At 41.9% G+C, this 16,944-nt stretch overlaps 1 protein-coding gene across 1 annotated transcript in view; it reads right to left on the minus strand.

Annotated features, from left to right (window-relative positions):
• Gxylt1 (glucoside xylosyltransferase 1) overlaps window positions 1–16,944 on the minus strand; it is a 53,316-nt gene that overhangs the window by 30,596 nt on the left and 5,776 nt on the right. Inside the window, exon 2 of the mRNA XM_023723566.1 lies at window positions 5,642–5,734. Within this exon, the coding sequence (XP_023579334.1) occupies window positions 5,642–5,694 (53 nt within the window). The 5' untranslated portion in view covers window positions 5,695–5,734. The remainder of the gene's footprint in view (window positions 1–5,641; window positions 5,735–16,944) is intronic.

The following is a 16,944-nucleotide window of genomic DNA, read 5'->3' on the forward strand; positions in this document are numbered from 1 at the left end:
AAAAGTAAAGCCCTATTAATATGATGAGCTCAAGTCAACAACTTTGGACATTGACAGTCTTATGGAAAACCCACTACTATTATGGACTACTGGACTGTATTGGGATATTTTGCCGAATTCATGCACCTACAGTATTTAAATGACAATGGAATGCCCTTCTCTGACAAAACTAACCAAAAAAGGGGTCTACAAATGAATGACCATTTTGTATCTGTATACTCAAAACAGTTAAGATAGATATATAGCTCCATTCTCTTAATTCAATGAATAGTGAGGTTTGTTCTAATAGTGTTTGAGACAGGATATCAGGTCTGCATCTTATACAATGAATAACCACTAAGACAGCAATATGCAATGTATTAATTATTGAAAATGTACTAGTAATCAGTTGTAAAACTGTCTCATTGCTATTTGTTTCTCAATAAAAATATTTTTAAAAAATACTGGGAACTGTCTTACCAATTTGATTTGAAACTGTCTCATTGCTATTTGTTTATCAATAAAATTACGGGAAAAAAATAAAAAATAAATAAAAATAAATTTTAGGGTCTATAATAATTAAATAAATAAATAAATCATTCTTACAGTAGATTTCCAGCTAATAAATGTTGGATGAAGGAATGATCAAAATAGAAAACTGATTTGGCAGACACCACAGAAATCACTGTTTCCAACAAGAATCATTGGTAAATGCTTAAATTTTTAAGCGAAATTTTAATGAGACAAGACAGTTTTAGAGTTCCAAAGTATCTTGCCATAAGATACATGTTAAGTACAAGAGAGAAAAGGGTATCTTTTGGAGAAAGTCTAAGAAATGTCTAAAAATGATTAAGGTTAACATCAATAGTAACTGTATAAATTGATACCCTTGCCTCTCAATTAGACCTACTGAGTATTATTTTTGTGGTATTCTTTTTAAAAAATTTCTTTTAATCATTTATTTATTTATTTGGTACAAGGTCTCACTACACAGCTCAGACTCATAGTGATCCTCCTGTCTTGGCCTCCCCAGCTCTGTGGTTATAGGCATACACTAGCACACCCAGTTTTGGTGGCCAGCACAGCACTCCCAGGGTTCCAGGGCTGGCATGGCATGAGGTACTGGATATCGAACCCAGGTCCTTGCACTTGCCCGGCAGTGCTTAGACCACTGAGCTATTTCCCTTGCCCCTTTTGCGGTATTCTTGCCCAAAAATAATGCATAACATAAACTGAATTGTTAAGAAAGGGAGTGATATCATTCTAATGTTTTTTTCTATCACTATTTTGTATTCTTTAAAAAATTTAAAAAGAAAAGTAGAAAACTGAGTAACATTGTTCAAAAAAACTATTCAATACTCTTCAAACTTGTCAAAGCCAAAGAAAGACCAAAACTTAAAACAAGGAACTGGTTTTAAGCAACGCAAGGAGACATGATAACTAAATCCAACATGTTATCATGATTTAGGCCTTGGACTAAAAAAGACCTTAGTGAAACAGTTGATGAAATCTGATTGATATAAATTAATAGTATTACATCCCATGTTAAATTCATGACTTCCACATTAAACTACCAATGGGTAGAATATAAACTGTTAGGAATTGGGATGAATAACTTGCAGATATAGCTTGCACTTTTTCAAAATTTTATTTTAAAACATAAAATTTAAAATATAAGAGCAATAATTCTTAAATCCTCAGAAACACAAAAGTAATTTTAGAACTGTTAGGTAATATTAAGTATTGCTTTTTCAAAAGCGATATTCACTTTTGTAGTATTCGCTTCTGTAATAACTCCTCATGCAGTTTTACTGTCAACACAATCCTATACTTGAAGTTATTTCTTGTACATTTGCAAAATAAAGAAAATGAATGCAAAAAAAAAATACTGGGAATTTTGTTCATGAAAACCACTTTTTTTTTTGTATTTCAGGGAAGGATCTACAGGGTGTTCAGGGTGTCACTACTAGATCGGACTCATAGTGATGTAAGTTAATCCACTGAGCTATCTGGCCGGCTCTGAAAACCACTTTTAAACCCTGTTCTTGATTAAAACATTGTGTCACACTATTAAAGAGATTCAAATGAAACCAATCTTTAAAAAAATAAAGTGTTGAATTACGCTAGCTACTTAGAACATAAATCACTCTTGAAATACAAAACTGTTAAAATTTTATGCAAAAGCATACACCAAAAATCTAAAAACATGAAATATAAACATTACCTTATACAGTATAAATTAAAATAATCCATAAAAATGTATCTCTTAAAACTGGCACAATACCATGAAAAAAATACTGCTAACATTAAATTACATTACATTCACTTATGGCCACAGATTCCATCAACCCAAAAATCAATTCCTACCACAAAGAGGAAGATTTAAATAAGGAACTAATTTTTAAAGTTCAAGTGATGGAAAAATTAGTTATAGTAAAACAAAATATTGTATAACTATTAAAATTAAAAAGTTTGCATAATCCAAACAGTTAAAAGGAAATTAGGAAAATATTAACAGTAAAAATGAAGCACATTGTTTTAAGAGTTCACAAAATAAGCACTCAAAACTCAGCAGGAAACATCGAAATGAATCAATATGGATCTGTCATTTTACCCTAGAAAGCAGTAAAATGACAGCTGCCAATAACACAAAAGGTCATGGTGATCCCAGAATTCTGACACAGACTAAGTCCACATCTGCATAATTCCTAGGAAACTGCTCAGTGATCTAAATCATTCCTTCAAACAAATATTTGATCTTTCTATATGCCTTTCACGTGTGGCATATATATATATATAAAAAGCAAGGTTTTCCTGGGAAGAGAAAGAGAATCAACAGGTGATACGTAAGGTTCTTGTGGGAGTTTGTGTTTGGCTTGGTTTTTAGGACAAAATACTCAGAAGAGATGAAAGCAAATAGAAGACTCAGTAAATGCAGATACAAATTACTTAAGTTCTAACAATGAGGGGAAATGACTGAAGCTTAAAGGGTTTCTGAAACTCAGCAGAATAACACACAGTCATCAATATGGTAATTATGTTGTCCCCTTCATGGGAAAAATATCAAACTTCTAAAGTTAGAAATTATACCTAACTGAAAGCCTACTGTGCATACAAACAGGAGGCCAGGCCATTCTTCTGTTTTACTAATGTTCACTACGTACCAACTAAAGCAGGAGGAAATACCTTCCCCCCAGACCTACTCAAATTATGAGGAATTCAAACTGGAAAAGTTAGACAGGACATAGAAGAAGAGGATGCCAAAATTAGAGCCCCTGGTGGCAGCACCATGTGACATCAGAGACAGGAATGGGAATTATTCCTCCTCCTTCTCCTCTTTCTGGTACTGAGGCCTGAACACACAGCCTTCACACTGAGATACATACCCAACCCTTTCTGAGTTCTTTATGTTGACACAGGGTCTTGCTAAGTCACTAACTTGTCCAGGCTGGGTTTGAATTCAAAATCGACTGCCTCAGTCTCCCAGAGTGCTGGGATTACAGGTGTGCACCACGGCACCCAGCTCCCTGGAGTAGTGCTGAAGTCACGGAAGAAGGATGATTACCATGATTCATGCTGTAATCTGCCAAAATGTCTGTTTTTTATAAATCAGAATAAACTAATCAGGGGGCCGGGGAGATAGCACAGTAGCATAAGCGCTTCCCTGGCAAGCACAAGAGCCTGAGTTCAATCCCTGGTTCCTCAAAAAACAGAATAAACTAATCAGATCATACGGAAGTTCCCCAAGTCTACCCAGGTTCCAGTTAAATTTATGCTGCAAGGCACAAGGCTGCCTTTCGACACTCAATAGTCACTAGCAAATTTTGGTAAGAATGAAAAATGTGAAGCCACAATTTTCTAAAATTATAAACAAACAAAGCTAAGGATTTTTTTTTTTTTACAACTAGACCAAATTTTCTTTTAAGTAGATGAAATTTGTATTGTGTTGAAGAGTAACGGTCACCTTGATGCTACTGCTTTCCCACCTACAGCAAGGCATGTGTTTCTATTTGTTCACAATTCATTTTGTTTTTTTAAAGTGGATGTTTTGTGATACATCACAGTTAACACCTCTTTTGGGGAATCAGTGTATATTTCACTCCTTGATTACTTTACATCTTTAAAACTTATTAAAAACTCGGAATGACCTTACTTCTAATGGTCCATAATAATATTTCAATTTCAATTCACTCCCATAACAACAGGATATAATTACAATATCTATTCCAATTATCCCATCATTTATTCATGGGATGAATAATGTAGTGAGAATGCAAAAATTTAAACATATATTACAAATAGATATAAAGGACGCAGTTCCTAGAGCCAGGCGTGGGGGCACATGCCTATAATCCCAGCACTTGAGAGGCTGAGGCAGGAGGACTGCTGTTGAGTTCGAGGCCAACCTGGGCTACGAGAATGCAGCTCTTAGAGTAGAACGCTGAAACAGTGGTTACCAGAAGGAAGTGGGTAGTGCAGACCAAAGGGCACAGAGCTCCAGACAGAAGGAATATGTTTTCAAGATTTATAGCACAGCAAAGTGAACACAGCTAAAAGCAGTGTTCAAAATTGCTAAGTGAAAAGATTTTGCATGTTCTCAACACAAAGATAAATATGTGAGGGATAGAAATAGTGATTAACTTGATATAATTATTCCACACCAGAGAAATACATTAAACATCATATTGTAGCCTATGGATATAATCATTAGTTTAAATAAAAGTTTAAAATTAAAAAATTTTAATTGCAAAGCCTCCTACCAGCAACCCCTGACCTCCTGTCCTTGAGCTGGCTAGCTGCCTGTTCACCGACTGCGTGCGCCCCACATTCGGAGGCCTTCCCTGAGGCCGTGACTCCTCACGGCTGCCACCTGGCCAGCTGCTACTGTAATCTAGGCTAGGTACTGTAAACATTCAACAGGTGCTCCAGGAGGTTGGTGCCACATTCACCTGGCTCAATACTCTGACAGTATCACTCAGTATAGTGCCGGATAAACAGAATGGACAGAATTAGAATTTAAGTGAATCAGTAAGATGTATGACTCACAAAAAAAGTCCTTCGGAAAGGCATTCCTGGCTACTGACTGGCCACACACTCCCCCACACTGTCTCAGGGACAGTCCCTCCCTGATCTCACTCCAACAACGCATTTCTTGCTAAATATGATAGCAGGAAGGAACCAGAGAAGCCAGCCAGCCCGATGTCTCATTTATCCAGAAGCAACAAAACCAAACAGGTTAGGTTAGTAACCCACAAATAGTGTCATGTCACTTGCTCCTTTATAGATCTGTAAAGACAAATACATATTCAATCTCCCTGTTCCCTAATACTTCTACTCCGTCCCATCCACAAACAAAATGTTTCTTCAGTACACCAGCTTTAAATTAAATAAGTGAATATATGTATCATAATTCAGGTCATAAAGTCCCCTAAGAACAGTTTATCTTAATAACATCTAAAATATATTAAAGCATTCATATGAGAATATACTAAAAAACTAGCTTTAACTACAAAATAAAACTGAAAACCCAATCAGAAAATGCATTGTTTACTTGTATAATATTACAGTACAGAAAAAGAAAGACTTTCATATCCTATCACAGTCAAAGCTGTTACTACTTACTAATCTTACGCTGATCTACCAGTACAGGCCAAGTGCCTACCTAAGCGCGGCTTCCCAAAAGCAGTCCACTCCACAAACATCAGAGGGCAGCATCCAATAGGGAGTCCAGTAACACAGAGTGAAACCTTTACACCTAACAGGGTAAGACAGAAATGAGAGGCCTACGTGAGTACTTCAGGCAAACACTAATAAAAAGTTTACTAACAACTTCCTGTTCTGTTATTTACAGCGAGTAAACTGTAAATCCATGTTGATATTGATAACGTGAAGGTTTGTTTTTAGAAAACTGATTTCTCCTTTACATAGAGCAACCACTTTTTAAACAAAACTTTAAAACCTTTAGGTTACAACATACAATTGGAAAACAATGTTCCATTCAGGAGCTCCCTTGATGTATCTGTACTGCTTCCTCAGATGGTAAACAAAACATAGTTTAAGTTTTTTTCTTCATAAACCACGTATATCACCCTAGAACAAAATCCATTTCATAAAAAAAGTTGCTTATTCTGAAACAAAAATAGCACAAATGCTGGTGGAGCGGGAAAAGATTCCTCTATATTTTTGTATTATCCTCAACCCAAGTTACCAGTGTGGTGCTTTACACTAAAAAAAAAAAAAGAAAGAAATGCTGGCCTAAGTGGCTCAGCGCATGTGTCTATTACCCATTTCACTGCATCACACAAGATAAAACAGGAAGGTCAAATATGCTCATCACGTTGGCGCTGAGAAGAAAAGAAAAATCCTCACAGTACAAAGAGTGCTACTGCTGTTCCTTCACAAAGCAACCACCTACCATTCTGCAGTGGCGGCCCAGCCCCCCTAACATCTCCACAGCAGCCTGTTTTGTTTTCTCTAGGAGCCAACTGTTACTGTTCTCAAATAAAAAGTCTACGAATTTCTGATTTGCAAAATCCGTGATCACACCTCTCCCAAATGTCTACACTCCCAGGCTGGGGTTCTCAGCCCTGGAGGCAGAATAAAAATCAGCAAGAGCCCCGTGACAACGTATTAAATCAGAATCTCTGGGAGCAAAGCCTGACACGGGCGTTAAATGCTACTAAGGAATTCTATGCATTACTGCATAAAGAACTATAAAGTTGGAACTTAAAAATCAACAGAAAAAACGCTGCACTGTAATACGGTTTCCTTTGAAGGATAGCCACGTTCCAGCACAGCACAGAAACTGTTACCTCTGCTTAAAGGGTTGATAAGTCTGGAAAAGAAAAATGCACTTATCAGTAAAAGGGGTTTTTTTTTCCTTTTTTTTTTGGCAGAACTGAGGATTGAACTCAGGCCCTTGCACTTACCAGGCAAGCACTTATTCTACTGAGCCATCTCCCCGGCCCCTTTTTTCATTTTAAAGAGAATAAAAAAATTAAAAATGATAAAAGTTATCAAAACAAGATAGGAAATAAACAATGGTTGCTACATTGCATGTTGTTATTTTCAAAGTAGTTGTTCTGATTACCAGTAATATACATGAAAAATTGGTCAAAAAATTAAATATGTACTATTTCTTTCAATAAACCAATGGAAATCAGTATTACAGTTAGCTTTGCTATGGTGAGCATATATGTATAGTATTTTACATATATACATATATATTTTACACAAACACACACATATAATGTATACATATATACATGTGTGTATATATATATACATATATTATATGTATTATTTTACCTTCTTTCTTTCCTCCTCTTCCTCAACCCAGTTGTTCTTTCCTTTTGAGCAGTTTCTTTCCCTTTCGCTATACCTACTGCACCTTTGGATCGTACTGACTCTTTCAGTTTCTTACACTAGAGAGACAATATGTTTAAACATGCAGGTCTGATTTAGTTCATCTATGAGTAGGTCTCTAGTTGCATCAATTTACTTATAAAAGACTCGAGTTTATCTTTGTTTATAGCTAAGTATTACTCCACTGTATAAAAATGCATCTTTTATCCACTCCTCAGTTAATGAACACTTCGGTGGCTTCCACAATTTAGGTGTCACAAATTGTGCTGCTATAAACATGGATAAACATTTATCACTGTGGTATGTTTTCAGTTCTTCTGGGAAAAATACCCAGAAGGGAATAACTGGGTCGAACGGGACCTACAATCTACTTTTTTGACGAATCTCGACACTGACTTCCACACTCTCGCCAGCAGTGGAGAACGGCTCCTTTCTCCCCACAGCCCTCCAAGCAGTTGCTAAACTGACTTCCTGATGACAGCTATTCTTTCTGGGGTGAGACAGGATCTCAGTGTTGTTTTAAGTAGCATCTCTCAAAGGATCAATGATGTTGAACTTTTTTCATATATTTATTTGCCATTTGCATTTCTTCATTGAGAGGTGTATATTCATCTCAGATGTCCATTTTTGGTCTTTGAATTCTGAGGGCTTGATTTTTTTAAATCTTTATGTTTTAGATAGAAGTCTTCTGTCTGAGGAACAACTGGCTAAAACTCGTTCGCAATTTGTGGGTTTTCTTTTTACTCTGATCATTTCTTTTTCTTTTCTTTCTTGAAGAAAAAAAGTATATTTACCCTTACTAAAAAAATACCCCCAAAAAAGTGTGTTTAGTACAAGGTCTACAGGGTCTCACCATACAGATCGGACTCATAGTGATACTCGTTTTCAGCCTCTCAAGCACTGGGATTACCAGCACGCACCACCATGCCCAGTCTCAAATTAGCTGTCTCAGCGCGCCTTAGGGGCCGGGCCACCATGGCACACTGGGGAACTGAGTGTAGCTCCTTTTTTTTAAGAGAATAATAGTTTAAAAGTAATAATAATAATAACATGCACACAACCCACATGCTCATCAACTAAGGAATGGATAAAAAAGATGTGGCATTTTTATACAATGGAGTATTACTCAGGCTATAAAAATAAACAAATAAACTCAAGGCTTTTATAAGTAAATGAATGCAACTAGAGACCTACTTAAGTGAAATAAATCAGAACCGCATAAGTTAACATTGTATTGTCTTCCTAGTGTAAAAACCTGAAAGAGCAAATAAAATTTAAAAGGTACAATAGATACTTGAAAGGAAAAGAATCTGTTCAAAGGAAAGGTGATTTCTTTCAACAGCCAAAACCTTTTCAGCTACGTGAAATCCAGCTGTGGCTCTGCGTATTTCCCATGCAGTCTTTGCTCATGAGCTGCCTGCCCACCCCGGTCAAGATTTCTGCCTGCCTTCTCTTCCAGCACGGTTATGCATGTCTAAAATGCTACACTTTACACTAGGAAGTCAAACTTAAGTGGTACAAGCAACTATTAAAACTTAACATAGTTCTTTCAAGTTGAAGCGCTCTCAGAGCCACTTAAGTTTCACGACCAACACATCAGGGCAGATACAGTCTTCACTTTTCAGATAGACATTACCTCAGTGCTATTTCAACAAATCCACAATTTATTTACAATCAATACTAACACACACCTTTGCTCTAACAAAATCACAACTGCACTAACTGCTTCACTCCCTCTACCAATCTCTTCTTAGACTGGGAGATGGAAATTCAATTTCCTCTATAAAAATTACTTGAAACTATTTATCTGTAGCAGGACCGTTTGTTTTCTTGTTTTTGTTTGTTTTTGCAGTAACAGGGACTGAACCCAGGACCCTGGGCTTGCCAGGCAAGCGCTTATTCTACTGAGCTATCTCCCCCAGGCAAACGCTTATTCTACTGAGCTATCTCCCCAGGCCCAGAAATGTCATTTTTGCCTCATGTTTCAGTTTGCTACAAAACAGCTGTTACTGCTGTTTCTGACATCTGCCTTTTCCGGGGCTCACTGCTCAGAAATACAAAGGATCCTGTTGCAGGCCTAGTTGACCAAGAGTGGCCCAAGAAGCTGAAATCTTAACCCATGACACAAGAGTTAAGGTCAGACCTGGACGAGAAGCACTATGTATCAAGGGATATCAAGTCAACTCAAGTAGAGCACAGTGTTGCATGTCAGTCATTCCAGCACATGAGAGGTGGAGGCAGGAGGATCTTGAATTTGAGGGCCTAGACTATATAATGAGACCCTGTCTCAGAGGGAGGGAGAGGGGAAGGGAAAGGGGGAGGGGGAGGGGGAGGGAAGGAAAGAAAGGGAAAAAAAGGAGTTTTTAATCAAAAGTATTGACACCACCAGGGCATTTCGGCCCAGGCCTGTTATCCCAGCACTTTGGGAGCCCAAGGCAGGAGTATAAGTTCAAGCCCAAGTCTAGGTAATTTAGAGACTTACAAGACCCTGTCTCAAAATGGAAAATACAAGAACCTAAGGTTTTAGCTCACCATAAAGGCCCAGGGTTCAAGCACCATTATTGAAAAAACAAACACACACTGATACTGGGCCTAGCACACAAACTCAAGGCCACAAGGCATACGCAAAGTCTATGGTTCTCTCCCGAGCACCACCAAAAATCATGTTTACAAATGCTTCGATCAGTCCATTGGCAGATGATTTTTACAACACCCAGTGCAGAGCCAATGGAGCAGTACTCTGCAATAAAAACTAAACTGAATCATATGTAAGAAAATGGCTATGCCTTGGCTCCATAATGTTAAGTGATTTACACACACGGCCTTAAATAGTAAATACATGGCTCGCCTTATATATAAGAAATTAAAAATATAAGTAGGGAGACAGATCTTTGTCAAATGGAAAGGGACCAAGAAAGGAAGGAAGAGGGAGAGGGGAGGAGGAGGTGGCGTGGAGCAGGAGGGAAGGGAGGAATGAAAGAGCTAAGGTGCACTGTGTGCGCTGCCAGCCTCTCACAAGACAGACACCATCCATGGACTGCAAAAGGCACTAATAAAAAATAAAACTAAAAAATTCAAATGCTTTAATAAGCATGTTTATTAAGTACAATTTATACAATTTTAAAACTAACAACTCATTAACATTTTGAAGCCCAAAATTTTAAAATGCCTGCCCATGACAAATATTTAACTAGAAGGAATTCATATGCCCAATGCCAACGCGCAGAAGTCACTGAAACTGCTCACACTTCCTATCAAGTTGCAGGAGGTGCCCCGGGCATGGGGGTGGCGCGCGCCTGGAAGCCCAGCATGTGCACGGCTGAAGCAGGAGGATCACCGAAAGCTCGAGGCCAGCCTGGGCTACAGGGTGACCTGAGGAGCATGCCTCACACTCTCTGCCTGGGTATACCCTTCAGTACTAAATTCAGGACCCTCTGCGGCATTACAATCAAACTGTACTCTACGGCAAAGCTCTAACAAAGCTCCCATGAGATGAACGAGCAGACTCAAGGATGAAATCCTGTCCCGCCGATGCCCTGCGCCAGGCCTGGTGGCTCAGAAGGCAGGCTTCGGGTTCAAGCCCAGTATGGGGGCAGGGGATTCCTATGCAACTTTGGTCCACACCAGAAGCCCTATATTGCTAGTGTCTAATTAGGTGCCAAACATAATGGATTCAGGATGGTCACAGAGTCTCTGGCACTTTATCGAGAGCCAGGATGTGTGAGGATTTGTCTCTAGTTGGCCCCACGAGCCCCCCACACACAGCAGAGGGGCTTCAGGAAGGCCCCTGGGCTATGGCGCCTCCGGTGGTCAGAAGGGCAGGGTCCCCATGGTCCCCATGGTGCTGTCCCTTCCCCTGCTTCCTGTCCTGTGCGATGCCACCCTGTCTTGGAGCTGGGGTGCAACAGGCTGAAACATGAGCCAAAATAAACTGCTCCATGGAAATCGTGGGTGTCCGTCTTTTGTCACAGCCACGGGCCACTTTCCCTGTGCCCAGATTCTAGGTGGGCTCGGACTCCCTAGACAAACAGGAGTGGAGTCCAGTACCCATTTCCGGGGGTCTGCAGAGCATGGCATCTGGCCTCGGTCCTCTCTCTTGGAGCCCTGTGGACCCAAGTGTCCATGAGGCCAGGGACCAGTCCCATAGAGGAGCTGCCTGGCAGGATGCAGGTGGCAGCCCCCTCCCCCTCTGCCTTCCAAGCAACTGGTGCCCCAGAGTCTGCTCACCAAACCCCCTCAACACCACCCTCTAGGCCCCACTGCACCTGCTCAGCAGCTCATCACCCCGATCTACTAAGCAGCCACACACGGGGCAAGTGCTGCAGAAACAGCAGAGGGCGTGGACAGCAGGCAGGCAGGGATGACCAAAGGTCAGCTTGGAGGCAACCTTACCAGAGACCCCACCCACCATCAGATCCACAACTCTTCACTTGGCCAGCTTGCCTTCCTCCTCCGAGCAGGTAGAACAGCACACGGAGGACTCAGTCACTGCCTGAAACTGTAGTCCTACAACCCAGCATCTCCACTCAAAATGGTCTCTCGTCTACTGCTCCTCCACAACACATCACTGTGACTCCAACCACGCGAGCATGGGCGCCCCCCGGTACCCACCTCCCTCCAGTCACTGGACTAGCCCGGTGCAACCCCAGCTGCCCACTCCCCGCACAGCGCCCACTCTGCAATTAAGCCTGAACGTGAAAGGTTTAGTCTGGAAAAATCAATTCATACATTAACATCTTCTGTCTTAAGAGAAAAACAAGCACACATGTGCCACAGGCTCCCCAGGCACCAGACTCCGTGGCTCACCTGTCCCACTTGCCCCCATTCTCTTTCCACACATCTTCCCAGGACATTCTGAGCACCACCCAAGCTGCCCATGCAAGCACGCTTACTAGAAGCACTACCTCACCAGCTCCTCCTCCAACTCTGCACACACCTACCTGCCATCCTCTCAGGAGCTCCCAAAGAGCTCCCTCATTTCTCCTCAGCGGCCACTGCTGTGCTGCACTTTCAGGTAGCTACTCAGCCCCGCTCTCCTGTGAAAGGACTGCGCACTACGCGCTGCGTGCGACTGCCTGCCTCAGAAGAGAGAAAGTACACACTCAGCCTTGAGCACTAACCTCATGCAGGTGATGCGGCCACAGTAATGTGAGCAGACTCCACAGCATCACAGCAGAGAAGCTTCAAGTCGGACTGGGGACTCCAACCCAGCCTCCACTCACTCATGCCAAGCAATGACAAATCCAACGCAAGGATGGCCCCTTCTGCTGGGTCCCAGAATGGGAACACATGCAACATGGCCACAGCCACGCACATGCAGCATGCAAGAAACGTCTGCTCTTAGAAACTCAGGCTGTTTACAGCTGCTACAAATCAAAGACTATGGCCTCATTTTCCTTTGAAGAACACAATTTAGGCCAGGAGACAGCTCAGTGGCATGTCTACCTGGCAAGCCAAAGTCCTGAGTTTGAGCCCAAGTACCAAAGAACAACAAAAAAGACACAATGTAATGGTTTTTCTGTATATATGAAGTTGTGCGACCATGACTCACCAATTCCATTCCTTAGGTTCTCTATATTCTCTTGAGAACTGAAAACACTGATGCTCAGAGAAAAGCCACAATAATATTCATAATATTTTTTATTATTTTTACATATTTGGCACAGGGTCTCACTACACAGCTCAGACTCTTAGTGATCCTCCCTAGTGCTGGGATTATAGGTGTGCACCACCACACCAAGACTCAGTCACTGACTCAGAGAGTGTGGGGGCAGGGCTGGCACAGCATGTGGTGCTGGGATCAAATCCCAATCCCTGCACTTGCCTAAGCAGGCGCTCAGTCTGCTGAGCTATCTCACTGGCTCTCATACTATTATTCATATGAGCTAACAAGTACAAAAATCACCCAAATATCTATTGACTAATGAATAAACAAAATGTGACAATTATGCTCAATAGAATATTACTGCTAAAAGGAATGAAATGCAGTGTTCAAGCTATAGTAGAAGAAGCCTGAAAACACCACATCTGGGGCCGGGGAGATGGTTCAGTGGAGTAAGTGCTTCCCTAGCAAGCGCAAGGGCCTGAGTTTAATCCCCAGTTCTGCACAAAAAAAAAAAAACCTACCTCAAAAAACCGGTCTCAGAAGGCCACATTCTGCCTGGTTCATATATGTGAGGTACCCAGAACAGGCAAACCTACAAAGACAGGAAGAGCTGTGGTTGCTGGGAAGGTGACTTAATGCTCAGACAGACAAGATTCCTTCATGCAGACAAAACTGGCCAAGACAACTCAGGTTATACACAGGCTCCTTAATCATAATGCATAAAGCAAGCACAGCAGTTATAGAGGATTTGTTTATTGGAAATATAAGAGCACAGACACTGTAGAATACCTGTGCCACGTACAATTGCTAAGTCATTACAATTTGCCCACATGTGGTGGTACGACTGTAACCCTAGCACACGGGAGGCTGAGGCAGGAGGATCACCATAAATTTGAGCCAGTCATAACTATATAGCGAGTTCAAGGCCCGCCTAAATTATATAACGAGACCCTGTCTCAAAAAAACAGGTCATAACACACTGTGGTACTGCTGACAAGAAGTGGGATTATTTGTTTAGTTTAACTCTTAAATATCCATTTTCCCATGTATGAAAAAATGGTTCTGGAGATTAAAAGAGCAAGTAGGAACCCACACTAAACACATATTCATAACTATTACAAATAAAAAAGCAATAAAAAGGAAAAGCTACCAATGCGAAGACTGATAACTGTCCCTCCACACATGCAAAAACAACAAAAATAAAAATAAAAAATACCAGAAAAACAAAGCTGTTATGAAATTCTGGTTAAGAACTGCTCGTCACAGGTGGCTGTCGAAGACCAGATATTCTACACAGCAATAGCCGCCCGGGGATTCTAATGAGCCAACAGAGTAAGCTAAGTAGACACGTCTTCGGGAAACACTGCCGTCCAGAGGCAGTGAAGTCCCTAAGTACAAATGGTTCTATTGTAAATCAAATTGAAATAAAGCTTTAGTGTGATGCGTGGTCACACTGCATGAGGCTTCATGCAGCCGGCTCTAGCTGGCTGTCTATAAAGCAAGCTGAGCAAGGGGCTGCACAGAGGCCTTAGTGTGACAAAGCTGTCAGGCTGTGACTGGAAGTGGAGTTAAATCAATTTACACAGGATAAAGTGCGTAAGAGCCCGCGCGCACACACCGGGGCGCACGCAAACGTCTCGATTATGCAACATCGCCGTGCCAAGCCCGGGAGCCCAGGAGTCCACTGGCACTCCACTGGCACTCCACTGGCACACAGCGTACTGGTGAGCTGCGCTCCGCCCCAGACGCTGCGCCTCCACCTAACTCTGGTGAGGGACAAAGAGTTAGCTCTGTATTTTTCTGTGACTTCGTATTAATTGCAAAATATAGTTTTTAAGGATAATCTGATTAAAAATAACCACAAAAATTTCAGTTCCTGAAACTTTCCAAATCGGACACATTCCATAATGTGGATTTTAAAACCAGGTAAAAGTCACCCTGCCTACAAATCCCAGTATCCTGAGAGGGTCAGACCAGAGGATCTCAAGGTAGAAAATAGCTGGGGCAGCTCAGCGCTACCCTGTCACAACATTTAAAACTTTTAAAAGTCGGGTCCTCCTTTCCAAGATGACAAAAAAAAAGAACAACGGTCGTGCCAAAAAGGGCCACGGTCATGTGCAGCCCATTCGCTGCACAAACTGCGCCCGGTGTCTACCCAAGGATAAGGCCACTAAGAAGTCTGTCCGTTCGGAACACAGTGGAGGCCGCCACCGTCGGGGATGTTTCCGAAGCGAGTGTCTTCGACGGTCATGTGCCTCCCAAGCTGGATGTGAAGCTGCATTACTGTGTGAGTTGTGCCATCACAGCACAGCGGTCAGAAATCAGGTCAGAAATCAACCTCGCGTAGTCCGCTAGGGCGGAACTCGTCCACCCCGAATTAGACCTGCTGGTGCTGCCCACGACCTCCACCAAAGCCCATGTGAGGGGAGCTGGGGCTTAATGGACTGAAGAAAACTCTCTTGAGAAAGAAATAATATATCGAATGTTATACTTTAAAAAAAAAATTTTTTTTTAAAGAGCGGGGGTGTGACTTAGTGGAAAGGCCCTGGGTCCAACCCCCAGTACCACCTAAGCAAAAAATAATCTTAATGACAACCCAGTAAGAAAAACAAGGACAGTGGCCCACCTCTGCACCTGTAGTCCCAGCTACTCAGAAGCCTAGTCAGGAAGATTACTTCATCCATAACGTCACGGCAATGTAGGACCACAGCCGAACCCTGGGGAGCGGGGGCAATGTAACAGTAATATCTACATTAAGAGCCTTCAAATTTGACTTTTACTTAAGCTGATGCTGGTCTTGAAATCACTAGGTAGTTCGGGCTCCTCTTGAACTCATGGCAAGCCTCCTGCCTCTGCTTCCCAAGTGTGGTGACAGCAGGCGTGCACCACCATGCCTGGCTAAAGACTTAAATGTTTAGAAAAAAAAAAAAAAAACTGATAGACACATTTATGCATAGCAAAGAGAAACACAATAAAGACCTAAGCCATAAACAAAAATTTAAAACTTCATTATGAAATATGTTATGAATAAAATTTAAGTTATTACGTAGGGAAAGTACTTCAATGGGTACTACCCATAAATAATTATCAGAATATTACAAATAAGATATCTAAATCAATAGTGCATGCTTTGGTCGGCCAAATGAGTTTCCCCTCCCAAAACAAATAATTTCAACTACTAGCATGTGCTGAATACGGCACGTCAGGTTCATCCAAGTACATGCTGCGCTCAGGTATCTGCAGCCCCAACTTCGCAGTGGCAGGAGGTGGGGCGCTCACGGGCACCGAGGTACAGCCAGACGCCGACCCTCATGGCGTGCAGGCCAACAGTGAGATGGCCTCCTCTAGGGCAGCTCAGGAGCCCGGGGCAGACTCCCAGACCGCTGGGGCTCTGGCCTGGGTGGCCGTAGTCTTACACTGGGCAGGATAAGCTCCTGCTGTTCATTTCTCCCTCTTTGTTACTAAATAGCACTTCTCAAATGTGTGCGGTGCATGCCACCCCTATCAAAAGTAACAGATACTGGCAGCAGTTTTTTGGTTTTCTTTTTTTTCTATTTATGTATTTGGTATAGGGTCTCCCTATGCAGCTTGAACTCGTAGTGATCTTCTGTTTTCAGCCTCCCTAGCACCGGGATTACAGGCATGCACCTCTACACCAGACTTGGTCACCAGCTCGGCAAGCCACGTGGGCGGGGCCAGCAGCACGCAGGACCCGGGCTCAAACCCTGTCCCTGAGCTTGCTGAAGAAGCAGGCGCTCACTCTGCTGAGCTATCTCACTGACCCTATGGGCAGGGGAAAGGATGGAGGAGTCTTCAGGAAATAATGCAACTTTCTTCACAGTTCACTGTCCTATGAGCAGATCTGAAAAAGGAGTGAGGGGACAAAGTCACACCGAGGGCAGAATCAGTTCTGAAACAGTCCCTGACAGAGTGCTTGCCTCCCATGTATGAAGCCCTACGTTCAGGCCCCAGTACCCCTCCCAATTAAAGAAATA

This window comes from Octodon degus, unplaced genomic scaffold (genome assembly GCF_000260255.1).
Source record: "Octodon degus isolate 3935 unplaced genomic scaffold, OctDeg1.0 scaffold00100, whole genome shotgun sequence".
Lineage (NCBI taxonomy): Eukaryota > Metazoa > Chordata > Mammalia > Rodentia > Octodontidae > Octodon > Octodon degus.